At 37.5% G+C, this 27,583-nt stretch overlaps 2 protein-coding genes across 3 annotated transcripts; both read left to right on the top strand.

Annotated features, from left to right (window-relative positions):
• The first annotated feature begins 1,806 nt into the window (after positions 1 to 1,806).
• Positions 1,807 to 27,078, top strand: LOC132308776 (uncharacterized). Of its 2 annotated transcripts, XM_059807003.1 has the most exons (9): positions 1,807 to 2,684; positions 5,955 to 11,286; positions 11,552 to 11,697; positions 12,049 to 12,084; positions 12,665 to 12,855; positions 13,119 to 13,227; positions 25,152 to 25,184; positions 25,389 to 25,913; positions 26,178 to 27,078. In XM_059807003.1, exons 3-8 carry the CDS (start codon positions 11,610 to 11,612, stop codon positions 25,583 to 25,585), a joined length of 654 nt encoding a protein of 217 aa, XP_059662986.1. In that variant the 5' UTR covers positions 1,807 to 2,684; positions 5,955 to 11,286; positions 11,552 to 11,609; the 3' UTR covers positions 25,586 to 25,913; positions 26,178 to 27,078. The 2 variants fall into 2 exon arrangements, with proteins under 2 accessions (XP_059662986.1, XP_059662978.1); XM_059806995.1 differs by lacking the exons at positions 1,807 to 2,684; positions 5,955 to 11,286 and having other exon boundaries at positions 11,589 to 11,697; positions 12,049 to 12,855.
• LOC132278624 (ankyrin repeat-containing protein ITN1-like) lies at positions 25,779 to 26,536 on the top strand. The gene is made up of 2 exons (XM_059780467.1): positions 25,779 to 25,913; positions 26,294 to 26,536. Exons 1-2 carry the CDS (start codon positions 25,779 to 25,781, stop codon positions 26,534 to 26,536), a joined length of 378 nt encoding a protein of 125 aa, XP_059636450.1.
• Positions 27,079 to 27,583: the final 505 nt, after the last annotated feature.

Below are 27,583 nucleotides of genomic sequence, written 5' to 3'. Positions count from 1 at the left end.
CACATCATAGGTGGCAATTTATATTTTAGGGAATTTTAACGCTGGAGATGCTCTAAACCTTCCCTTAGGTTTGGTTAACTTTTCCCTCATACCCGTTTTCATTAATTAACGATTAAAAAAGTTAAAAGTCAACTAATAAAAAATATACAATGCTAAAATTACCCTTGATCAGTGAAGATGAGATGTATGAGACCATCACCCATAAATGAGAATCAATTAAGCCATAGATGACGTGGACCTTGACTTTTTTGGTTTGATTTTCCATTAAGTTTGATGTTTAATTGAGACATATATTAAATTTAATGTGAAATTATATTAATATATTGTTAGATGTTTAATTGAGGCATGTTGGTAAAGTTAATTATATCCTTCATGCTGACTAATGTTTTAGTGTTTCTAATCAATTCAATTAATAAAAGGAAGGAAGATAGAAGAAAATGAAAAAATAAGAAAAAATAAATAGAGAAAAAAGATGACATCATATTATGAATATTATATAAAGTATATTAAGTAATCATATTATAGTCATCTTGTATTGTTGGCAAATTGTATATCATGATTCAAAATCAATTTAATAAAATATATATTCATAATATTAATCAATTTTATAATAATTTCATTTGATTGATTTAAAGAAAAAATCAGAAACAAAACAAGATTAGGAACACTAGATATTGTTTTCCGAATTTTTCATGAAATGCCCAATCATGGATATATTCCAGATTAGTACACATTTGTTACGTGCATTTTTTTTATTCATGACTTATGCCTAAATTAAAATAATATATTTAAGTTAATTTAAGCTGATATTTGTGTCCAAATTAAAATGACTTAAATTGGGGAATGGTAGTTTTGACATTATATATTTTTAATTATTTGACTTTTCTAACCATCAAGGAGGAGGTGTCAGGGCACAGTTAACCAAACCTGAGGGGAGGGTTTTTTTTATTTTTATTTTTTATTATTTATTTTTTTTCAACGCTAGTTTAATATGTGATCAATATAAGCAAACCTAAATAGTTTAATATGTGATCAATAAAGGCAAGCCTGAATGGGTGTCGGAGCATTTAACCTAAAAAATAAAAACTTAAAATATTCAACCTCTACTCATAGATTAGAGTGCAATATTGATAGCTCAAAATTATACTTTCATTCCAACTCTCTACTAAACTAATTTGATCAATAAAGACAAACCTGAATGGGTGTCGGAACATTTAACCTAAAAAATAAAATGACAAAATTATCTAATGAAAAATAATTACTTAAAATATTCAACCTCTACTCATAAATTAGAATGTAATATTGAAAGCTCAAAATTATACTTTCATTCCAACTCTCTACTAAACTAAATTTGGTAATTACTGTGTCCAGTCAAATACCAGATCGAGTATTTTCAAATTGAAAATTCAATATTTACTAATAATGTCCATATTTAATTATAGAATTAAATACTTTGACACCTCTTCGAATTTACTTTTATTGTTCACATGTTAAGTTAGTGAAAAAAAAAGCACAAACCCCGAGACTTGGTTGACTTGCCCTAACTCCCATTTTTTTAGTTTATTTTTTTATCTTTCAAAAAAAAAAAAAAAAAAGTCAAATAATTTAGAAAATTAAATACCAAGACACCCTTCTTGTGTCTTAAATTATAATATGGATCAAACCGACTCTAAATGACTTAATCCAATTAAAATTTATAACCCATCTTATGCCCTCTCCCTTACCATATCCTTTTTCTGACACCATTGCGGACCCCTTTTTCGGTTGGCAACCGAACAAAAAGTTTATTTTTATTTTTCCAGAAAATTATAATATTTAGAATCAAACAAAAGTTACTATAAAGAAACCAAACAAGAAATTACATTTTCAAAGAAAGAAAAAAAAAACACAAGATTCAAAATTGAAGACTCAGAACCTTGCTCAGTTCTGATTTTTCTTATTCTCAACAACTAAACAGAAAATAACTATAATTAAATCGTAATAAAATATTCCGTAAACACAACAATAAAGTCCAATATTTCAGATCGAAATCATCCAACACTTGTGAATCGTTAAAATGTTTATCAAATACATAAAAAAAAAGATTTAAAAAAAAAAAAAAAAAACCTGAAATTAAACACCAAAGTCCTTCTCTCTCTCTCTAAAATCTCAATTTCTCTCTCTAAACCGCCATGGTTGTCGAATGAGGGGGACATTGTCGGAGCTTTATCAGAACTCCAAGAATGATTGTTTCATGTTGAAAACATGGTGAACTTTGAATAATGATGGTCGTGGCAGTTGTTGTGATCGGACGGTGGAGGTGAGTTTGGGAATTTGGGGTTTGTCATGGATTGTCGAATTTGTTCCGCGAGTGGAGACTCATGGTTGAAACGGGCCATCGGTGGTGGAGGAGATCAATAACTGGGTCAGAGAGGTGGTTTCAGCCATTAGAGCGAGCAAGATTGTTAGGAGCAATGAACACCCCTCTCCTATGTCTACTAAAAAGTTAAGTCAATACCTTTAGATGAAGAGAGTCACTTTCAAAAATTTTCCATTCTACAATTTACAAACTCCAGTGAAAAGCAAGAAGATAAAAGTTAGTAGCTTTTTCAGCCAGCAACTTGGGGCCTAATTCGTCTCTGGAAAACAACATTTTCAAGTGTTCATGGAAGACAAAATTTTTAATTCCAGCGGAGGAGAAAAAGGTTTTATCTCTGTGATCACTGACTTTTCATATTTTCATTTTTAACTTGTTTTTTTCTATGATATACCCATTCTCTTTTATTAGTTAATCTCTCTTCAATGAATGATCTAAATCTTCAAAATAAAATATTATTGTATACTTTTCATTTATGTTGCATTTGGTGCTTTGGATTTGAAATTATAGGAAAAAGTAGTACAAATTTTAAACTAAATTTACTCCAATCTCAAATCTAAACCACCTGTTCGATTCGATACTCTCAAACATATTATTATTGCATTTGATATGTGGAACTCTTGTGACTTTGTCTCCAAACCCCTATGCCAAGTTTTGGAGGTTGGTAGAGAAGAAAGGAAAAAAAATGTGAAAATCATTTATATATACCCTTTAGAAAAGGGTGAAGACCCTCAATTCCCTTGTTGAATTGATTCAATATAATTATCAATTGATTTTGTGAGCTTAGCTGAAAATAGTTCAAGATGTCAATACAAACACAAGTTTCGTTCATCAATTTTTAATTATTTCAAGCAATAATTTTTTAGGTTTGTGAAAATCATTCATTTGAAATTCTTAATTGGAATGAGCAATACGTTGGAGAACACACATTTGAACTTGTTTTGCTTCCTTTTTTGGTTTCCGAAATCCCAAACGGATTTTGGATCGTTTCTACCAACTAAATGAATGCAAAGCCCATTCTGATGCTCCTCCTTTGATCTGACTATTCTTTTTGTATAAGAGTAATGATAGTTAAACTGAAGCCATATACCGAATTGTAAGGCAGAATGATGTGACAGTCCAGCTGGCAGAAAATGTGATTTTTGTACTAATATGCTTATTCACGTTTACTGTTCACTATCCCTAATTTTAGAAACCTCTCTGCCGTTCCCAATTTGTAGCTTTTTTTTTTTTTTTTTCCCTCCTATTCAACCCGATCTGCAACAATTCCAAATGTTTTGGCTTTTTTACGACTTGAAACTATTGAGCACCTCTGGTAAATCATATATATATATCTATATATATATATATATATATATATATCAATCTCCCTTATATGTATATGTTGCTGTAATATATATATATATATATATATATATATATATATATATATATTTTAAGAGTTTAACACCAATGTCAATCCATTGAATAGAGATTGATTCAGACGACTAGTGATTAAAAAATTCCATCTAAAATTTGCATCAACATATACATATACAGGGAGATTGATATATATATATATATATATATATTTGATTTACCAAAGGTACTCTACAAATCGTCAAAAGTTGCAAATCGTCAAATGCTTGTTGTAAATAGCCAAAACATTTAGACTTGTTGCAGATCGCATCGAATCGGAAGAGAAACTTCGTTTGAGAAATTGGGGACGACAGAGAGGTTTCTAAAATTAGAGATAGTGAAAATAAACGTGAACAAGTAGATTAGTAAAAAATCATGTTCTCTCCAGCTGGACTGCCACACAGTGTAACTATCATTACTCTTTGCATAATTGTGTTACTTAAATACACATAGTATTTCTCTTCAATTTGTATAAAAATTTGCTTAATATGAAAAATTCATTGATATAATAAAGGGAAATGATCAATCAATATTAAGTTTTTAAAAATTCATTGAAGACTCTTTATTGTGATTATGGTGTTCTCTAAAAATATCTTTTACTGATATATACAGCTGACTCTCAGCTCTCCACCAGGTAACTTTTTGTAATCTAATTGTGCCAGAACAATATGCAAATACACTCTATCATGGCATATTATTCTGACTTTGCTTGCACTCATTAACAAATATTATGCATCAAACTCATGACACATGTTTTGGAGCTATTCATATTGTCAAATATCTCTCTTGGTTCTATTTCATGTTCACGATATTATCATTTTTATATTCTCCTTCGAGCAAATGAAATACGCTAATTAAAAGTTTACTTCTTCATAATAATTTAAAAGGTATATATCAACTTCCATTAATGATAATGTGGAAAGATAACCAAGCATTTAACTTAGGTGGTTGACGGTTCAGTTTGACAGTTCCGATTGGGAAACTAGTTTTTGTGAAAATGGAGTAGAGTGAACCGAGTCTGAAAGTGAAATTCTTGGTCTCATGATTACTTTCTTGGCATCGGAACTCTTTATTTTTTATAGATCAAGTTTCTTTTCCCCATTGTTATTTAATTAAGAAAAGTAGATGCCACTTTATTTTTGTTACATAAAGTTTCTTTTCCACTTTGTTATTTGATTAAGCAAAGTAGATACCATTTTATTTACTGTTAACAAAGCATAAGATAAAAAAACGCCCAACAAATTAATATTAAAGTACATTGCAGAAGCAAATCAGACGCTACTTTCACTGTTGTTGAACAAAAAATAAGTACCTTGATAAGAAAAAACAGATTCAACCAAAATTGCACTTGCTGATATGGCCCAATTCCACTTCGAAACTAAAAACCTATGCATTTTGAACCAAAGTGCTTGGTGTCTTAAGAATTGTTAGGCCTTAACCTTTGTGTGTGGTGTCTGCCTATTTATACGCACGCATGCGCGCCCACACTCACTTGATATAGACTTCCTCCCTTTTGAAGCTCTCTCTATCTCTCTAATGGCTCGTATAACCGATGATGCAGAAAATAACTACAATAAGGAGCTGCATGATGCTCTAATGGGAGTAGAAAGCAGCAAGGTGATCCAACTTTGTCAACAAAAAAAATACACATGGCCACTTACTCCAAGCTAGCTAACTTGGTACTAAGTTTACTTCACTTGTTGCCTGAAAGTCATTATTGCAAAATGACCCTTCAAAACAACATTGGAAACACAATGGTTCACGAGCCAACCACTTCCAACAAAATTTTCTCGTCCCAAGGCACGGGGCGGGGATGGATTTGCCAATAATCAGACGGGGCGGTCACGGGTTTAGGCAAACCCACTCCATACCTGCCCCCGTTGCCGTCCCTAAGAACAATCTGATATATGCTATTTGATCATGTAACTATTTAATTCACTATTTATAATCTATCCAAGAAGCTTATGATTTTTCTTGTTATATATATCTATATATGATAAGTTAGCCTAGCCAGATAATTTTTCATACATACCTGTATTATATATTGTGGGATCACTGGGATGACACAAAAAATACTTGGAATAAGATATTGAGAGTTGCTAATCCTCTCTCTCTTTTTTTTTTATTTATTTTTATTTATTTTTTATTTTTTTCCTTTTCTGTGCTTTCACACAACTTTTTGCTACGAAATATAAAACAGATTTTGCCCTTTTGATTGTGAAAAATATGAATACATAGCTGGTGCACAAGATGGAGATGAGATGACTGATCTTCAGCTTCTTGCTTGCAATCCATCAGCATTTCTAAGTTCCATCAAGGGACTCATCTGCTCTTGTAAGATCCTTCCTTCTTAACTGACTTTGCCATATATAATTTATTTCTTTTCATATGAGGTTCATTCCATTGCTAAGACTGTGATGAAAGCAATCTAAACCTTGACTTTTCTTCTTTGTTCTTTCATCATCTTGAGCAATAATATCATTTTTATACTTACATTTCAACTATGACAATAGATGACCTTTTCTTATTATTCAATCACACTTTACAGAGATCATGTATGGTGCATGCCATGTTGTTGCAATCTACAAATGCCATATATTTGAATACTCTTTGTTCTGATTTGTCAATTTCTATTCCTTTTTATTTCTCCGCTGATAAGTTACATCCTAAATATCACCAAAAAAAGAAATTTGGGTTCTTACCGCGGTTGCTGATTATCATGACACAAGAAAGGTAAAGGGATTTATAGCAAAGTCAACACCCTTGTTTCTCTTTATTTGTTTTCAGGCCACGTTGTTGGGAACTAAAAAGTCCATATATTTGATTTTTATTAGGACTTGTCAATTTTATTTATTTATTTTTGTTGATAAGTTATGTGCTAAATATTACCAAAATAAATTTGTTTTTTTAAAATAAAATAAAAAAATCTGGTGTTGCTGATACCACTGTGATAGAATAAGGTAAAGGGTTGTTATGGATATTTAATACCCTTGGCCATGTTGTTTTAATCTAAAAAATGTCATATATTTCATTTGTTTTTGTTCTGATTTGTCGATTTCTTTTCCTTTTTTATTTTATTTTATTTTATAAGTTACAAAAGTATTGTCTTTTCAGGTTTAGCTGATCAGAAGCATGTAAAGAGATGTATGGTGAAGTTGACACCATTGTTTCTCTTATATTTGATTTTGGAAGCCCTTTCATTCTTTCATATTTGTCATTTCATGCTTTTTGTCATGCATTATTGTCAATAATTATTTTAGTTTTGATTTCAAGAGAGTACTTCTTCTAGGCTCTGGATAGAGAAATACTTGTGTATATGATGGTTCAACATAGTCAAACATATTTCTCTTATAGTTCTATGAATTCATTCTCCATATATGAATGCAACTTTTATTGATTTTAGCGTTTTGTAAAACAGAATCATATTACCGGATACCCTTATATGATGCAATTAGGATGAAGGAACAGAAGTATGAATCTGCTTTGAGACTTGCCAAGTTCTTGATAAAAAAATGGTACCTCATGGAAGGCCACTGAATCTGCGTCTGGCTGGGGTAAGCAGTAAGCTTAATACCCACAAATATGGCCAAGAAGAAGAGGAAGTATAAATGACCCCAATGAGTCACGCAATGAACACTGTAAACACAAAGATGTTCTGACTAGGAAAAGATGATCCATAAATAAGCTCTATACTGCCCACCAGATAGAGAATATCACCTTAATATTACTCATGTGAAAAAGAGTGTGCTTTTGAATAAAGAGAAATAATCAGGAAAATCAGGGGTGATTTCTCTGTCAAAAACTCCCAAGTCTCTCTTGTGTGTTGAGGAGAATAGAAGAGTTTTTATAAACAAAATAGTCCAAAAATAAGTAGGAAAATCATTGTAAGAATTCTATTGGACGTCCCAGTGCAACCGGTTGGACTTTGCAGGAGGGTGAAATACCGAGATCACCCCAACTGTTTCGGGAACCAGTTTGGAATTTGGTTGGACTTCTCTTAAAAAAACAATTGTAACTCCAAAACACAATTTTCGGAGTCCTATTCCAATCCAACTAGATGTGCATAGTGTTCTCACACTCAAACCTATTCTAATTGATGTTCTCATCCAGATCTACCTCGAACCCTACTATGTCTGTATAGTATCCTCAGACTCATACCTGTTCTAATTGATGTTCTCATCCAAATCAACCACCAACCCTACTAGGTGTGCATAGCATCCTCAAACTCATACATTTTCTAATTGATGTTCTCATCCAGACTAGTAGTATTGATGCACATTTTGTTCTGCTATAATGATCAAGACGCAAAATCAAAGAATAAAATTATAGCTTGATCCTTCTAAGTTTTGACATCAATATTTACCGACCCTAAACTAAGTTTCTCACAAGTTTCACTAGTAAAAACATCTTGAATAGGGTAACTGAAAAGTGTATGATAATGTTCATTATTAATTTGTCAATCAGCTATGTTTTTCTTTAATTGGGTATTGTTCTATTCCATGTTATTGGGTATTGTTCTATTCCATGTTATTGGGTATTGTTCTGTTCCATGTTATTGAGTTAGTCAAGTCTGAAATGCATGACTAGATGAGACCAACATTTTGTGGGTAGCAGTATTTTACTTGGTAGGATTAAAAATATACATTATTACTTGTATGTAATAGCACATTGTTTGTTGGTAATGAACTGAAGAAAATTATTTGCTGTACCAAGGGTTGTAGCATGTAGCTTAGTGGTACTTCCTTACCTTTCAAAATATATGGTCGAGGATTCAAGTCTTCATAAGAACAAAGAAAGTGTGCGAGTTTCTTGTCAAGGTAAATAAATTAATTAATAAAACTTTGTTTGTTGTACCTAGAGAGAATAGATTGGTTTTAGAAGCTTATGTACCGCTAATTATTCTTTTCTATTAGAGCCTAAAATGGAGCAATTCCATGTAAATTTGAGATTAAATCATGTTGTAGTGTTAAATTCTATTTGTGAGTCTGAATCCAAGTTGGGTTTTATGAACATATTTATGGATAATCCAAACAAACCTTAATATAGTGAAAGGGGATATGTTTTGATCACCTATCATCGAACCAGATTTATTTCTGCCCTGAAATTCAAGATAGAACCAGATTTATTTCTGCCCCATTTTAAAATTAAATTTTTATTTATAATCTAAATACAATTGAACGAATTTCGAATTGGATTGCATAACGAACCAGATCAACTTGTAACTTTTTCATTCGACAGTATCGGGGACTACTTGCCACTTGGTTCATGGCAAAACAAAATTTTTAAGTATTCTTAGAAGAGAAATCTCTGAATACCTGCAGAGAAGAGAACAGGGAGATAAAAAAAGTTCTTATGTAATACCATTTGGAGTATGAACTCAAGTAAATAATTTGTATTTCAGAATCTAAAGACTTGGCCAAGCATTCTGAATGGTTTTAGAATTGTATGTACATACATATATTTGAACTAGTATATGTCTACTTCAGAATATTAGCTTTTATACGTGGTCAGTGTGACTGCACATGCATGCTTAACTGAGAAGCTATAGATGATGAGCAGTTGATGAGATAGATCTTGTGATTCACATGAATCAGAACTAGGTACTTTTATTTATTTATTTTATTTTTATTTTTATCATTCATTCTACATTCTACAAAACTTACTGAAAATAAAGAACGAACACATATAAAAATAATTCAAGAAGCAATAATTAGTTATATGGGAGTCTCGGATGGTTTGCAAATTCTGGATACTCACAATCATCTGCAAATCACATGCGTTATTTAAACCCAGGATTCACATATGGTGAGACTGGATCTAGAGACCTAAGGGGAGTATCTCCAAAGACCTTACCAGCAGAAATGCCTGTGCAGGCCCTTTGTTTCAGCAGAAAACTACATACTCTTTATTTTGATTATAGTGATCTCTGAAAATTTGAAAATAACTTTTACTGATATAGACAGCCATCTCTCAGCTCTTCACCTGGTTACTATATCTAATCTCTGCTCTTGTTCGTTGAGGTACCTAACCAAATCAATAATGCATTTCATTAACTTTATCATGGCATTGTCTTTTTGACCTTGTGTGCACTTGTTAACAAATATTATGCATCGAAGGCATGGAATATGTTTGGGAGCTTTCATTTTACACTATAATTCTCTTGGTTCTGTTGTTTTTATTCATGATGCACATCAAATTTACGTTCTCCTTTGAGCTAATGAAATCCTATTTAAAAGTTACCTTCCTCGTAATTTAATAGGTATATATCGGCATCCATTAATGAATGATGTAATTGAAGCGTAACTATATGTTCTATGGAAAGGAAAACGAGCATGTAGCTTTGTTGGTTTTTGTTTCAGTCCCAATTGATAAACTAGTTTTTGTGAATCTTCATCGGAAAATGAAATTCTTGGCCTCTACAATTATTTTCTTGTCATCACTACTCTTTATCTTTAATAAATCAAGCTTCTTTTCCACTTTGTTATTTGAGTAAGCAAGTAGATACCACTTTATTTACTGTAAGCAAAGCACAATTCAGGCCTTTCTTTTTTCGAATGGTCAATTCATGACTTTATAAGATAAGAAATGCCCTACTAATGCACTATTAAAGTGCAGTGCACAAGCAAAACAGAAGCTACTTCCTCAACTGTTGAACAAAGAATTAGTACCATGATAAGAAAAACAGATACAAGCAAAATTTATCTTGTTGATATGGCCCAGTTCCATTTGGAAACTAAAGTGCTTGATGTCTTGAAAAGTAGCCAAGAGAATTTATGTGGCTGGACCCATTTTTAGGGAATAAAGGCAAGGATTATGATTACGATAACGATGGGTCATAAAAAGTAGTAAGGCCCTAGTGATTTGGAGGTCACTAACCTGAGTGACATTTCTCCTACATGGTGTCTGCCTATTTAAATGCATGTGCGCGCACGCACTCACTCCATACAGGGCTCACTCCTTCTGAATTCCTCTCTCTCTCTCTCTCTCACACACACACACACACATGGCTGTCAAAGACACAAAACATACCTGTAATAAGTAGCTGTACAATGCTCTGATGCAACGAGACTCGCACAAGGTGATACAACTTTGTCAACAGATTCCAGAGGGGCCATTGCACATATTAACCATACACAATGACACTGTCCTTCACATGGCTACTTACTCCAAACAAGAGAACTTAGTACTCGGTTTACTCAAATTGGTGCCTGAAAGTCATCTTGACAAAATGACCCGTCAAAATGATGCTGGACACACTATACTCCACGAGGCAGCTACTTCCAACAGAATTGTCCCGGCTGCAATGGAAATGTTTCGCAAATCACCAAAGTTGCTAGCTGTGCGCAACAAGTTTGGAGATACAGCTCTGTTCCGTGCAGCCCGGTACGGCAAAACTGAGATGTTCAAGTGTTTAGATGGCGAACCCAGCAAAAACTTTGAAGGTGATGGCAGAGAACAAGCCCTATATGCCTTTCATCGAAGAGACGATAAAACAACTATACTTCACATATCCATCCTTACTGAGCATTTTGGTGAGTAACCATGAGCAGAACACAGCTGACATAAAATATTTGTTCTATCATGATTAATAGTATTATCCACTGAGCTGTTCCTGTTATATATCTAAATAGTTAGCATAGCTTAATAAAATTGTCATACTTACCACCATATTATATATTGTGGAATGCCACATGGAACACTAGCATTAAAGTTTACTGCAACTTGTTAGATTCTTATTCTTGAATTTTTTTTTTGTCAACTTTTATTCAATTTTTTATTAAAAAATATATATAACAGATTTGGCCCTTTTGCGATAAAGTACCACTATTTAGTTGGTGAACGAGATGGAGATGGAATGACTTCTCTGCAACTTCTTTCATGCAATCCATCAGCATTCAGAAGCGGGAGTAAAGTCAGTTCCCTCAAGCGACTCATCTACTCTTGTATGGTTTTTTCCTTTTAACTTAAGCTCCATGGACTTTTCCTTCTTTTCGTATGATCTTCATTTGCTTGCTTGCGGAGAAAGTGATGAAAGCAATCTAAACTTGGGACCTTTCTTTTTTGTCTTTCACTTCATCTTCTTGATAACCAATGGAGCCCTAATATCTTTTTATACTTCCATTTCAACATTGCCAATAAAAGATTCCTTTAGTTATTCCACTACACTTTACAAACTGATCTATAATTCCATGTTTATGTTTGTTCTGATTTGTTGTTCTCTTTTCTTTTCTTTCATTTTTTCTCTCTGATAAGGTAAATCCTAAATATCAGGAAAAAAAATTGGGTGTTTGCAGGTGTTGTAACCGAAGATACTAATGGGAAAGAAGAAGGTAAAGGGCTGTATGGTAAAGTTTACAGCATTGTTTCTCTTCTATTTGATTTGGAACCCTTTCATCCTCGCCTAATTGTAATTTCATGCTTTTTCTCATGCATTATCATCCTAATATGATAATTATTTTGGTTTCTTGGAAGAGTCTTTTTGATAGGATTCCTTCTCTCATGATGATTTTATGGTTCAGCATAGACAAACATGTATTTCTTGTAGTTTTACCGTTTCAATCTTTATACATGTATACAACTTTGACTGCCCTTATGGGAAACAATTAGGAAGCAAAAACTGAGGTATGAGTCTGCTTTTGAGACTTGCCAAGTTCTTGATAGAAAAAGATACCTCATGGGAGGCCACTGAATCTGCAATTGGTCGGAGTAAAACTAAGACCCACAAATATGGGGTAGAGGAAGTACAAATGACCCAGACTAGTCGTGCGAGCACTGTAGACACTGCTGAAACTCCATTATTTTTGGCGACTAAGGCAGGCATTATAGAAATTGTTGAAGAGATACTCAAGATATATCCTCAAGCAGTTGAGCATATTGATGATGATGGGTGTAATATCTTATATGTTGCAGTAAAGCATTGCCAAATGCAAATTTTCGACCTTGTAGAGAAAATGGAAATCCCAATGATGAGGTTCATGAGGAAGATTGACAATGATGGGAACTCCATACTGCTTATGGTTGGGAGAAAAAGAACACATCGTGCAGCTGAGGACATGCGAAGCCCTGCTCTACTATTGCAAGAGGATTTGCTCTTGTTTGAGGTACGATCCTTACATTCCATATAAGCATCCACACAAACACATACTATTTCATAGCATATAAGCATGGCCATTATGGGCTTCAAGCCAGTGGATCAAAGACTGTTGTTCCATTTCTGTATCCCTTAATGCTAGGGACTATTATCCAGCAGCTTGAAGCACTGTGCTTCATTTTTAATTGTGAAGGGACTTAAAAATAAGAATTCAGAAATTAAACCTGTGCTAAAACTAAAACAAAGTTCTTTGTGTGCTTCTACTGTGTGCAGCATGTGCAAAAACTCTCCAAAACCCATTTCACGAAGCACTTCAACTCTAAGGGGGAGACTGCTAAACAACAATTTGCCATTAATAAGGATAAACTACCAACCCTACTAGGTGTGCATAGCGTTCTCAAACTCATACCTGTTCTGATTGATGTTCTAATCCAAATCAATAGTATTGATGCACATTTTGTTCTGCTCCAATGATCAAGACACAAAATCAAAGAATAAAATTTAACTTGATCATTCTAAGTTTTGACATCGAAATTTACCGACCCTAAACTAAGTTTCTCACAAGTTTCACTGGTAAAACAACTTGAATAGGTTAACTGAAAAATGTATGATAATGTCCATTATTAATTTGTCAATCAGCCATGTTTTTCTTTACTTGGGTATTGTTCTATTCCGTGTTATTGAGTTTGTCAAGTCTGAAATGCAGGACTGGATGAGACCAACATTTTTTGGTAGCAGTATATTACTTAGTAGGATTAAATATATATATATATATCACTACCTGTATGTAGTAACACATTGTTTGCTGGTAATGAAGCGAAGAAAATTGTTTGTTGTACCAAGGGTTGTAGCATGTATCCTAGCGGTACTTCCTTACCTTTCAAAATGTATATATATACATATCACTACCTGTATGTAGTAACACATTGTTTGCTGATAATGAATCGAAGAAAATTGTTTGTTGTACCAAGGGTTGTAGCATGTATCCTAGCGGTACTTTCTTACCTTTCAAAATGGATGGTCGATGGTTCAAGTCTTTATAGGAGCAAAGTGAGTGTGCGAGTTTCTTGCCAAAGTAAATAAATAAATTGAAAAAAAAAAAAAAAAAACTTTGTTTGTTGTACCTTGGGAGAGTAGATTGGTTTTAGAAGCTTATGTGCTGCAAAGAATTGTTTTCTATTAGAGCCTAAAATGGAGCAATTCCATGTAAATTCGAGATTAAATCATGTTGTAGCGTGAAGGTGTATTTGTGAGTCTGAATCCAAGTTGGATTAGTGAACATATTTATAGATCATCGATTTCTTTTATCTATATTTACATTCAGTTCCAACCTGAAATTCGAGATAGAACCAGATTTATTTATGCCCTATTTTAAAATTAATTTTTGGGATAATTTCACTGACACCCCCAGTAGTTTGGCCAAATATCAGTCTAAAACATGTTTCGAAAATAACTATCACTTAGGTCCATTTTCCGTTGCAGCCTCCGTTAAAAACATGTGAAAAGACAACTTTGCCCCTATTTTTTTAATAACATTTATTTCAAAATATCAGATTAGTTAAAAGACAATTATATCCCGACAATTGGGTAGATGGAACTGTTGGCCGTCGTGGTGGTGGTGGTGGTGGTGGTGGTGGGTGGTGGTTCCAAAAGTTAAGGCTTTTTTGGTGGTGGGTGGTGTGTCGCAGAAGAGAGAGAAAGTGTATAGAGAGATTGGTGGTTGGTGGTCGGTGATGATGGGGTGATGGTGGTGGTGGTGCCGCCGACGACTGTGGGAAACTTCAGGCGACAGAAGCGGCAACATGGTTTAGGACGGCGATGGCGAGGACGAGTGCTTGTCGCCGGGAGAGAGAGAGCGAGCTAAGCTTTCTTTTGTTCGCCGGCCGCCGTCTGAAGACCCTTGCTCGCCGGCCACAGCCGAGCTCGGTGGACTGAATCGGTAGTGAGAACTATATATATACTGATTATCTGGGTTTGAGAGAACCGGCGAGGGTCGACTGGAGGAGGATTCGCGGGACTTGGTAGTGAGTGGATTAGCGGGAGAGATGACAACTCCAATTCGGCAGTGAAGAGCTCGGCTCGGCGGTGGAGTAGCGGCAACGGCGAGCTTGGAGATGGAGAGCGAAGACGGCTGTGAGAATGTTGATGGCGCTGGCAAGACAGATCCGGTGGCGGCAGATCCAGCGGAGATGAGCTCTGCAAAGAGGGAGATGACTGGGTCTTGGAGATCCGGCGAGACAGATCCGGGTCTTGGAGGTAGTCGGAGAGGTCGAGGAAAAGGTCCGATGATGAGGATTGGAGGATCCGAGCGACTTTGCAGATGAGGTCGCGGCAAGGGAGACATCGGTTTGGAAGGTGGGAGAGTCGACTTTGACGGCGAATGAGCGGCCGTTGTCGGATTCGACGACGACTCCGCTGCTGTATTTGGTGGTGTTGTGCTTATGTGTGTGTGTGTGTGTATATATATATATGTATATATATATGTCTGTGTGTGTATATAGGAGTATATATATGTCTGCCTGTATATATAATATAATTTGTAAATTTACAAATTTTTGAGGGGCCATATTGTCTTTTAATACTGATATTTTGTAAAAAAATAAATTAAAAAAATGAGGGTATACCAAAGTTAGGGTCAAACTAAAGTCAAAGGGTAAAAATGTCTTTTTACATGTAAAAAGTGGTCTGACACATCTGTAAACTAACTTTTGGGGTGTGAGTGAAAAACGGAGCAAACGTTTGTAATATGAGTGATAGTTATTTTCGAAAGATGTTTTAGACTGATATTTGGTCAAACTACTGGGGGTGTCAGTGAAATTATCCCTAAATTTTTTATTTATAATCTAAATACAGTTGAACGAATTTCAAATTGGATTGCATAACGAACCAGATCAACTTGTAAGTTTTTCATTCAACAATATGGGGGACTACTTGACACTAGGTTCACAGCAAAACAAAAATTTTGAAGTATTCATAGAAGACAATCTCTGAATACCAGCAGAGAAGAAAACGGGGAGATAAAAAAGTTTTATGTAATACTGTTTGGTGCAGGTTAAAAAAAAATATACCGTTTGGTGCATGAACTCAAGTAACTAATTTGTATTTCAGAATCTAACGACTTCGCCAAGAATTCTGAATGGTATTAGAATTGTATGTACATACATATATTTGAACTTGTATATGTCTACTTCAGAATATTAGCTTTTATACATGGTCAGTGTGATTGCACGTGCATGCTTAACTGAGAAGCTATAGATGATGAGCAGTTGATAAAATAGAACTTGTGATTCACATGAGTCAGAACTAGGTACACTTTTTATTTATTTTTATCATTCTACATTCTACAAAACGTACTGAAAATAAAGAACGGACACATATCAAAATAATTCAAGAAGCAAAAATCAATTATATGGGAGTCCCGGATGATTTGCAAATTCTAGATACTCGCAATCGCCCGCAAATCACATGCGTTATTTAAACCCAGGATTCACATTGGTGAGACTGGAACTTGAGACCTAAGGGGTACCTCCAAAGACCATACCAGCAGAAATGCCCGTGCAAGCCCTTTCCTTTGTTTTAGCGGAAAACAGTATTTTTTATTGTGGCTGATGACTCTTTATTTTGATTATTGTGATCTCTGAAGATAGCTTTTGCTGATATATACAACCATCTCTCGGCTCTCCACCTGGTTACTTTATCATGGCATATTCTTTTTGACCTTGTTTGCACTTGTTAACAAATATTATGCATCGAAGTCATGGATTATGTTGGGAGCTTTCATTTTACACTATAATTCTCTTGGTTTTATTGTTTTTATTCATGATGCACATCAAATTTATGTTCTCCTTTGAGCAAATGAAATACTGTTTAAAAGTTACCTTCCTCATAATTTAATAGGCATATATCGGCATCCATTAATGAATGATGTAATTAAAGTTTAACTATATATTCTATGGAAAGAGAAACGAGCATGTAGCTTTGCTAGTTTAGGTTTCAGTCCCAATTGATAAACTTGTTTTTGTGAATAGCTCTTCATAGAAAATGAAATTCTTGGCCTCTACTTTTATTTTCTTGGCATCACTACTCTTCATCTTTAGATAAATCAAGCTTCTTTTCCACTTTGTTATTTGATGAAGCAAAGTACATACCACTTATTTACTGTAAGCTAACACAATTCAAGCCTTTCTTTTTTCGAACGGTCAATTCATGCCTTTATAAGATAAGAAATGCCTGACTAATGCCCTGTTAAAGTGCAGTGCACAAGCCAAGCAGAAGCTACTTTCTCAACTGTTGAACAAAGAATAAGTACCTTGATAAGAAAAACAGACATGCAAACTTTCTCTTGCTGATATGGCCCAGTTCCATTTGGTAACTAAAGGGCTTGATGTCTTGAAAAGTAGCAAAGAGAATCTATGTGGCCGACCCCGTTGATACGATGATGATGATGATAATGATGTGCCATAAAAAGTAGCAAGGCCCTAGTGATTTGGAGGTCACTGACCTAAGTGACATTTCTCCTGTGTGGTGTCTGCCTATTTAAATGTGTGCGCGTGCGCGCGCGCACACACACACTCACTCCATATAGGCCTTTCTCCTTTTGAAGCCCTCTCTCTCCCTCTCTCTCACACACACACACATGGTTGTCATAGACACAAAACATGCCCGTAATAAGGAGCTGTACAGTGCTCTGATGCAAGGAGACGGGGACAAGGTGATCCAACTTTGTCAACAAATTCCAGAGGGACCTTTGCACATATTAACCATACACAATGACACAGTCCTTCACATGGCTACTTACTCCAAACAAAAGGACTTGGTACTCAGGTTACTCGAATTGGTGCCTGAAAGCCATCTTGACAAAATGACTCGTCAAAATGATGTTGGACACTATGCTCCACGAGGTAGCCACTTCCAACAAAATTGTCCCGGCTGCGAAGAAAATGTTGCTAGCTATGCGCAATGAGTTTGGAGAAACAGCTGTTTTCTGTGCAGCCCGGTATGGCAAAACTGATGTTCGAGTTTTTAGATGGTGAACTCAGCAAAAACTTTGAAGGTGATGGCAGAGAAGAATCCTTATATGCCTTTCATCGAAGAGATGATAAAACAACTATACTTCATATATCCATCCTCACTGAGCAGTTTGGTGAGTACCCATGAGCAGAACACAACTGACATAAAATATTTGTTCTATCATGATTAATAATATTATCTAATGAACTGTTCTTGTTACATATCTAAATAATTAACGTAGCTTCAGTAAAATTTTCATACTTACCACCATATTATATTTCGTAGAATGCCACATGGAACACTAGCATTAAGGTAAACTTCAACTTGTTAGATTCTTTTTTTTTTTATAAGTAAGAATTTTATTAAAAAAAAAAAAAAAAAAAAAAAAAAAAAAAAAAAAACGCTCAAAGGGGAGCGAAACCCAAGAAAACAAGAAGAAAAGGCCACAAAAAGCCTCAAGCCTTCAAAGAGGCCAAAAAAATAACAATCTCCTCAACAAAACGATAATCTCTCCCTGAGACCCAACAAAAGAGGGTAGAAATAATAGAGAACTTAAGCATAGAAATGGGCTTCTCCTTGCCATCAAAGTATCTCCTATTCCTCTCAAGCCAAATGCACCACCAAACACATAGAGGGGTAGCCCTCCAAGCATCCCGGATAAGAGCCCCAACTGAGAAACCTCTCCAAGCCTCTATCAACCCTCTAGAAGAACATGGCATAACCCAGGGGACCCCAAATTACCCAATCATCATATCCCAACAATCTCTGGCCATACAGCAATGCAACAGAAGGTGATCGACTGTCTCCTCATCTCGACGACACAAGAAACAGCGATTGATAACCACTTGCTTTCTCCTCCTCAAATTATTCTGGGTTAAAATCCTACCCAAGACAGACGTCCAAGCAAAGAAGGCCACCTTAAGGGGAGCCTTGGAGCGCCAAATAGCATTCTAAGGGAAAGAGCCACCCTCCCTAACAGAAAGACACCTGAAAAAGGATCTCACCTCGAAACGACCCTGAGAATGAGGACTCCAAAGCCAACAATCCGTCTCCTCATGAGAGATCACCTGCCTATACAGCAACTCCAAAAAACGAGTGACTTCCTCAATTTCCCAATCTTGAAAATGCCTCCTAAACTAAACATCCCAAGTCAGTCTTCCGTTATCAAGGTGATAATAGTCAACCACCAAGGCCTGCCTGTCAGAAGCAATCCTGTGAAGCCGAGGAAAAGCGAGAGCAAGGGGAAGCTCCCCACACTAGAGGTCCTCCCAAAATCTGATCCTCTTACCATCCCTTATCCGAAAGCGAACATGATTACGAAACACGTCCCAACCCTTTCGAATGCAGGCCCAAACCCCCACACCTCTAGGACCACGCACCTCGAGAGAACACCCACCACTGATTTCCCCAAACTTACAGGCAATAACTTTCCTCCAAAGCCAACGCCTCTCAACCCCAAAACGCCAAAGCCATTTCCCAAGAAGAGCCCTATTGAAGGGCAACAACCTTCGAATCCCTAAACCTCCGTTCCGAAAAGGACGGCACACTTGCTCCCAACGAACCAAATGATATTTGAACTCCTCTCCTCTCTCTCCCCAAAGAAAATTCCCCTGCAAACTCTCAATTCTCTTTGCCATCGAAGCAGGAATCTGAAATAGGGAGATAAAATAGGTGAGGAGGCAAGAGAGAGTACTCTTGATCAGAGTAACCCGCCCCCATTTGGAGAGGTACTGCTTCTTCCAACCCACCAGCCTCTTCTCAAATTTATCCACCACCGGATCCCAACTCCCCACACATCTCAAAGGAGCACCCAGAGGCAAACCTAAGTAAGAAGTAGGAAAAGAGCAGGTGCGACATCCGAGGATCTGAGCAAACATCTCAATATCAAGAACATCCCCTACCGGCACTAAAACACTCTTTCCAACATTCACTTTGAGTCCAGAAACAACTTGGAACCAAATCAAAACGTATCTTAAATGTCTCAGCTGGGACGCATTAGCATCACAAAGAACCAAAATATCATCCGCAAACATCAAGTGAGAAATCTCCAACTGATTGGTAACATCTCTACCCACCTGAAAGCCTCTCAAGAAACCCAAATCAACAGCCTTTTTCAACAACCTGCTAAGAGCCTCCATCACAAACAGAAAAAGGAAAGGAGAAAGCGGATCCCCCTGTCTCAAGCCCCTCGAGCTAGAGAAAAACCCCATTGGAGCTCCATTCACAATAACAGAAAAACGCGCACTAGAGATACAAAAAAGAATCCATCTCCTCCATCGCTCCCCAAACCCTATCCTCTCCATCAAGTAAATGAGGAAACTCCAACTCACATGGTCGTAAGCCTTCTCAATGTCCAGTGACACATTCACTGGCAATAAGAACAGAATCCAAAATCTGACGGCCTCCCACAAAAGCATTATGAGAATCAAAGATAACGCCATCCATAACCTTCCTCAGTCTAGTGGCTAAGACTTTGGCAAGCAGCTTGTAAAAACAACCCACCAAACTAATGTGACGAAAATCCCTAACATCTATAGCACCTCCCTTTTCGGAATAAGGGCAATGAAAGTGGCATTCAAACTCTTTTCAAAAGAGCCATGAGTATGGAAAGCGTGAAAAGAGCCCATCACCTCATCTCGGACCACCTCCTAACACTCCAAAAGGAAACGCATGGAAAAGCCATCTGGACCTGGGGCTTTATCCCCGTTACAGCTTTTCAAAGCAGACAAGACTTCCTTTTTAGAGAACGGCACCTCAAGTAAAGAGCTTTCCTCACCCAAAATCGAGTCAAAATGAAGCCCAGCTAGTAAAGGTCTCCACCTAACCGGTTCAGAGAACGAATCTGAAAAGAAATCAACAAAACCCTTACAAATCTCTTCTTCCTTGCAACACATAACCCCATCCACCTGAATCCTCCCAATGTGATTGCCTCTTTTGTGAGCATTGGCAAGTCTATGAAAAAATTTCGTGTTGTTGTCACCTTTCTTGAGCCATAAAGCTTTAGACTTTTGCCTCCAAGGAATTTCCTCCATCACAGCAATCTCAGCAAACTCCGCCTGACACTCCACCCTCCTAAGTTTCAAGGAATCTGTCATAAAACCCTGACCCTCCAATCTATCAATATCTGCAATCTCAGAGAAAGCCCGATTCTTCCTCCATGTAAGATTACCAAAAACCTCTTTGTTCCAGACTTTGAGATCATTCTTCAAAAGCTGCAGCTTATCTGCTAGGGAATGACTACGGGTTCCAGCAACATCGTACCCCACCCACCAAGAACAGACACGATCCAGAAAACCCTTAGCCCGAAGCCACATATTCTCAAACCTGAAAGGGGATCTTCTACTGCGCAACCCACCACAGTCCAACATCAAAGGAACATGGTCAGACAAAGGACGAGCTAAAGTGGTCTGGATAACATCCGAAAAGTGCTCCTCCTAATCACTCGACACAAGGAATCTGTCAAGTCTAGAGAAGGTAGGAGGAGAACAACCACTAGACCAAGTGAAGGGCCCACCCACCAAAGGAAGATCAATCAAACCAAAAACATCAATGAACTCCGAAAAAGACTCCATCTCAACCGTCCACCTACCACCTGATGATCTCTCAAACGGGGAACGAACAACATTAAAATCCCCGCCAATACACCAAGGCAAGGACCATCTCCTATGAACCTCTCCCAGCTTCGCCCAAAGCAAATGACGAACACTGTCCTCTGTAGGGCCATAGATGCCAGAAAAAACCCAACGAAAACCATCCTCCAACACAGAGAAAATGCAGGAAATAGAGAAAAGCCCAACTTGAGAGTCCATCATGGAGACCCACCGGTTATCCCACATCACAAGAACACCACCCGCAGAGCCAATAGCACCCAAAGCAAACCACTCCACAAATCTACCTCCCCATAAACTATGCACCAACAAATCCGTCATCGACTCAATCTTTGTTTCTTGCAAACACACTACATGCCCACCCCCTTTTCGAATCACTGCCTTCACCACTTTCCTTCTAGCCTGGTCATTGAGACCTCGGACATTCCATGATAGAATTTGTAGCTTCATAAGGAAACAACAGTGCGAACAGACTCCTCCCTCCCTTTACCACCCTTCTCCCTAGAACCCCTATTCCTTTTTTAATAAGTGACAAGTGTCGTTGGGCTCAGCACTCCCCTCTCCTCCACCTCCATCATTCCCAAAAGGCTCCCCCTACTCTCCCTACCTCCCAGTCGATCTAAATGCTGAGAAGACAGAACCTCCAAAAACATGTTCGTCGCCTCCTCAATTCGACCATCAAAAGAAACACCCAGCAAAGAGCCAATCTCAGTTCCTTTCTCCCTCACCCAATTCTCCTCCCTGTCCGCCCTTACTGGATCAAAACCAACCCCATCCTCAAAATTCTCATCCGGATGAACTGCTGCCAAAGGGGCAAAGAAATCAAAATTCGTTTCATTGCCACTGTCCCGACCCCAAATCTTAAAAAAAAAAAAAAAAAAAAAAAAAAAAAAAAAAAAAAAAAAAAAAAAAAAACAATCCCCATCCTCGAAGACTGACGAGGGAGGTGGGTGACCAGCCAGCATGATCCCATTATCCTCCGCAGCCAAAGACCCACTCGTCCCACACTGAAAACCCTTTAATGCTAAATGAGTCCACAACTCACTCAACAACACAGTCGCCGAAGCATCATTCAAACAAATTTTCAAATCACGTTCCACACAAACTGTGACACTCTCATCCTTCTGAACCACAGACCGAGATGGACCCAATCCGTCAACCTGACAAACCCCAAGAGCCTCCTTTTGCCCATTCGCCAATCCATCCTTTAAATCAGAGGACAAGTTGTTGGATAGAGAAGATCCCGGCCTCAACAAACCCTCCGAGCAACTCCTCGGAAAATTAGAAGAAAAAGAAAGGGAAGAAGAGGAAGGAACCACATGCGAAGGACAAATCGATGAACCCATCTTACCTGGGAGAGAGTCTGAACGAGGAATCCACTTTTGCTTCTCCTTTCGAGTCCATTTTCTTCACATGGCCGGAAGGAGAATCCTCTTCTTAACTCTCAGTCGGTGCCCCTGAGATTGAGACTTCAAATGCCGTTCGTCTTTGGAGTTTGATGGGCCAGACAAATGAGATGAATCAGCAACAGAAAGTGGTCCAAACCGGTTGGCTACTTCCAATCCAGAGCCCAAAACAGGTCCAGGATCAGTAGGCTCAGCACTTGGCCCACAACCCAAAACATTTGAGTGAACATCAGAGCAAAAAGGGGCATCCACATCTTTAACAGTCCCACAAAACGTAGACCCTTGGGTCTTATTGAAATTAGGCCCAGAAAACGACTTCACAGGACAAGAGACTTGATCCCTCACAACAATAGCCCCACCCGCTGGCCCAATCACGGGCCTGGAAATAAGCCCACCTCCACCTGAGCCCAAATTAGCTTTTTTCGCCCCAAAGCCAGAATTCAAATTGGATACAGCTATATCCCACTTAAAACGGTTGCCAATTCTACGCTAGCCACGTGTGTGGTCACCATTTCTTCCCTATCGACGCGCCCGATGCGCGTGAGGCCCAACTAGATTCAACCTTCGTTCCCAACTCTGCAAAAACATTTGCCGCCGTTGCAAATCCCGGCGACCCAAATTCCGACCACCAACCTTCGAGGAAGAAAGACTTTCCTTCATACGCTAAGAAAAGATCCTTCTAAAACAAGCAGAATTTTGATCCCACAGGTCATCACGCCACTCCTTCCATCTCTGAAACACCGCCTTCCCTTTTTCACCCATGGAAACCCACCTCATCCACTCCTCTTCTTTCAGCAAGTGAGAACCGTCGCCCCCTTCCAGGCTGTCTGTCGTCGGGACGAGTTGTGGAAGAGTCTCCTCCCAAACGGCAACCTTATAGCAAAATTGGTCATCATGAACAAAAATGAAAGGCGAGCATGTGCAACCATCCAACACGGTAATCCGAACCCTTTCAGTTTCAACAGATTCATTTGCATCCACCCAAATAAACCCCCCACACAAATCCCCAACCGTCACAAAAAGAACATGATTCCAAAGGTGAAGAGGAAGGTCGAACAATGAAACTTTCTTCAACCCTTTCTCCTTTAACACCTCCGAGCAACCCACTCTAAAATTCCATGAATCCACCCAGAGAGTGGCCTTCCCCCAGACACGGCGACCCTCCTTGAGAACTCTCTCAGCCTCCACCTTAGATGGAAATCGAAAGAGGAGCAAAGAATCCGGTAAATGTGAAACAACCACCGCCGGTGAAACCTTCCAAACCCTAGAAGCCCAAGCTGCAATCTGGTCTCTATTCCCCACTTCTTTATCGAATTTTCCTACCAAGCAAGTCTTTAGGTCCTCCCTTCTCTTACCAACTGAATCATCATCCGAAAAGATCGATTCACCTCTGTGAGTGGAAGCAGATTTCGCGAAACCACCCTGAAACAACTGCAGCAAACGAGCGACTTCCAAGAACGAACGCATGACATGAGAGAACAAGGAAATAAACAAGAAAGGAAACAGAGGATTTCACCGGAGTAGATGACTCCGGTGACTGGTCAGAGCAGTAGGCTCAGGCCGCGTCTCCGTCACAGAAAAGTTCTCTCCGCACCCTTATCTATATATTCAGCAGTGTTGCTTCAACTTGTTAGATTCTAATTCGTATATATATTTTTTGTCCGCTTTTATTCAATTTTTTGCTACAAAATATATATATATATATAACAATTTTAGCCCTTTTGATTGCGAAAAAGTACCAATATTTAGTTGGTGAACGAGATGGAGATGGAATGACTGCTTTGCAATTTCTTGCATGCAATCCTTCAGCATTCAGAAGCGGGAGTAAAGTCAGTTCTCTCAAGCGGCTCATCTACTCTTGTATGATTTTTTGCTTTGAACTTATTTTGTATGATTTTTTTCCCTGTAACTTAAGCTCCATGGACTTGAGCTATACTTTCCTTCTTTTCGTATGAGCTTCATTTGGTTGCTTGCAAAGACCAAGTGATGAAAGCAATCTAAACTTGGGACATTCCTTCTTTTTCTTTCCCTTCATCTTCTTGGCAACCAATGGAGCACTAATATCTTTTTATACTTCCATTTCAACATTGCCAATAAAAGATTCCTTTAGTTATTTCACCAAACTTTACAGAACTGATCTATGATCCCATGTTGTTGCAATCTAGAAACCCCATATATATGAGTTATGTTTGTTGTAATTTGTTAAACTCTTTTATTTTCTGTTCTTTTTTCTTTCTGATAAGCTAAGTCCTAAATATGACAAAAAAATTGGGTGTTTTCAGGTGTTGTAACCGAAGATGGTACTGTGAAAGAAGGTAAAGGGCTATATAGTAAAATTTAGCACCATTGTTTCTCTTATTTTTTATTTGGAATGTCATTTCATGATTTTTTCTCATGCATTATCTTCATAATATTATAGTTATTTTGTTTCTTGGAAGAGTTCTTTTTGATAGAATTCCTTGTGTTGCACCCCCCCCCCCCCGCGCGAATGGGGGTACTGACTTTCATTTCTTGAACAGAATCATGTTATCGGGTGCCCTTGTGGGAATCAATTAGGAATCAAAAACTGAGGTATAAGTCTGCTTTGAGACTTGCTAAGTTCTTGATAGAAAAAGATACCTCATGGGAGGCCACTGAATCTGCAATTGGTCGGAGGAAGACTAAGACCCACAAATATGGAGGGTTCTCTGCTGTTACCAAAAGCCAAGGAGAGTAGAGGAAGTACAAATGACCCAAACTAGTCATGGGAGCACTGTAGACACTGCTGAAACTCCATAATTTCTAGCGACCAAAGGCAGACATTATAGAAATTTTTGATTGATGATGATCGGTGTAATATCTTACACATTGCAGTCAAGCATCGCCAAATTCATATTTTCAATCTTGTAGAGAAAATGAAAATCCCAATGATGAGGCTCATTAGGAAGATTGACGACGATGGGAACTCCATACTGCATATGGTTGGGAGAAAAAGAAAACATCGTGCTGCTGAGGACATGCGAAGCCCTGCTCTGCTATTGCAAGAGGATTTGCTCTTGTTTGAGGTACGATCCTTCACTCCACATAAGCATCCACACAAGCACATATTATTCCCTAGCATATAAGGATGGCCATTATGGAGGCTTCAAGCCAGTGGAGCAAAGGCTGTTGTGCCATTTCTGTATCCTTTAATGCTAGGGACTATGATCCAACAGCTTGAAGCACTGTGCTTCATTTTTAATTGTGAAGGGACTACAAAATAAGAATTCAGAAATTAAACCTGTGCTGAAACTAAAACAAAGTTATTTGTGTGTTTCTACTGCGTGCAGCTTGTGCAAAAACTGTGACACCCATTTCACCAAGCACTTCAACTCTTAAGGGGGAGACTACTAAACAAGTATTTATCATTAATAAGGATAAACTTCGTACAGATGCCAAAGAATAGCTAAAGCGCACTGCAGAAAATTGCTCCATTGTTGCTGTGCTGATTGCCACTGTTGCCTTTGCCGCGGCCTACACAGTACCAGGAGGCCCAAACCAAAGTACTGGTTCTCCAATTATTCTCAACCAACCTTTCTTCGAGATATTCACCATTACTGACGTACTCTCCCTTGCATTCGCTTTGACATCAGTGGTTACATCTCTCTCCATCCTCACATCTGCTTTTCGATTGAAGGACTTCAAATAGTCTCTTCCTCAAAAACTGATGCTAGGAGTTACATTCCTGATTTTCTCTATTTCAATGATGATGTTGGCTTTTGGAGCAACAAGCATCCTAATGATATGTAATAAGCAGCATTGGACAAGAATCGCCTTATACTCAGTTGCTTTCCTTCCCGTCACCATCTTTGCTCTCTCATACTTGCCTTTCTACATGTCACTCGTGACTACTTTCAAGTACTCACTTATGAAAATAGGTTCGGCTTTCCCTCGGTTTAAAATATTTCCGTCTAACCACATCAAATCTCAGGCCAGGAGTTCCACCAGTTCTACCTACCCTTCTGCAACTCTAACCACTGATTCCCTTGTTTGAACTGCCAAATATGGAACCTAATTTGAGTGCATCTTTAAAAGACCTTCTCATCCTTTATTATTCTTTATTGTCCAAGGTTAGATCCATTCAGCGATTTCTATACTTTGTTCTATCTAGATTTTTAAGTACTTTAATAAACATGATTAATATGTTGTGTTGAGTCATGAGTGATAACTTGTGTACTGTATGGTTCTAAATTTTTAAATTGGTTATTATAAAGTATTCTGGTTTTATCATATCATCTACAGGTATTGACCTGTTTAACGGACTTAACAGAAAAACAACTAAGAAGGTTTTCAGGTTCAATTATTTGAGTAAACATTGTCTTTAACCTGTGAAACCTTGGTAAAACCATTTGAGTAAAGGTGGGATTCTGATAACAAAAGCATGTCGGTGTCGATGAGAGTTTCATTTGAATATGGCGTTGGAAGGTGTATGTTTGGAAACACCAAATCGGTGTTTTGAATTTGAAATCGAAGAAAGTTTAGTTAAAATTTTGTCCGAATTAATTTTCTTCAATCCCAATTCTGTCAATTTGTTGCCGCCAAACATATTAAGTTGTCAATCACCTATGCTTTTCATTTATTGGGTACCCGATGGAATATCAGCCAAATAAACAAATCTAAAGGCCCTTTTTTATAAGTTAAATATAGGATAAGCACTTTCATTTTTCCAAAAAACTATTATCCCAAATTTTCTTAT

This window comes from Cornus florida, unplaced genomic scaffold (assembly GCF_030987335.1).
Source record: "Cornus florida cultivar Cherokee Brave unplaced genomic scaffold, ASM3098733v1 CherokeeBrave_3.0.0_Hap2_Chr01, whole genome shotgun sequence".
NCBI lineage: Eukaryota > Viridiplantae > Streptophyta > Magnoliopsida > Cornales > Cornaceae > Cornus > Cornus florida.
This window is presented reverse-complemented; position numbering and strand designations above follow the sequence as displayed.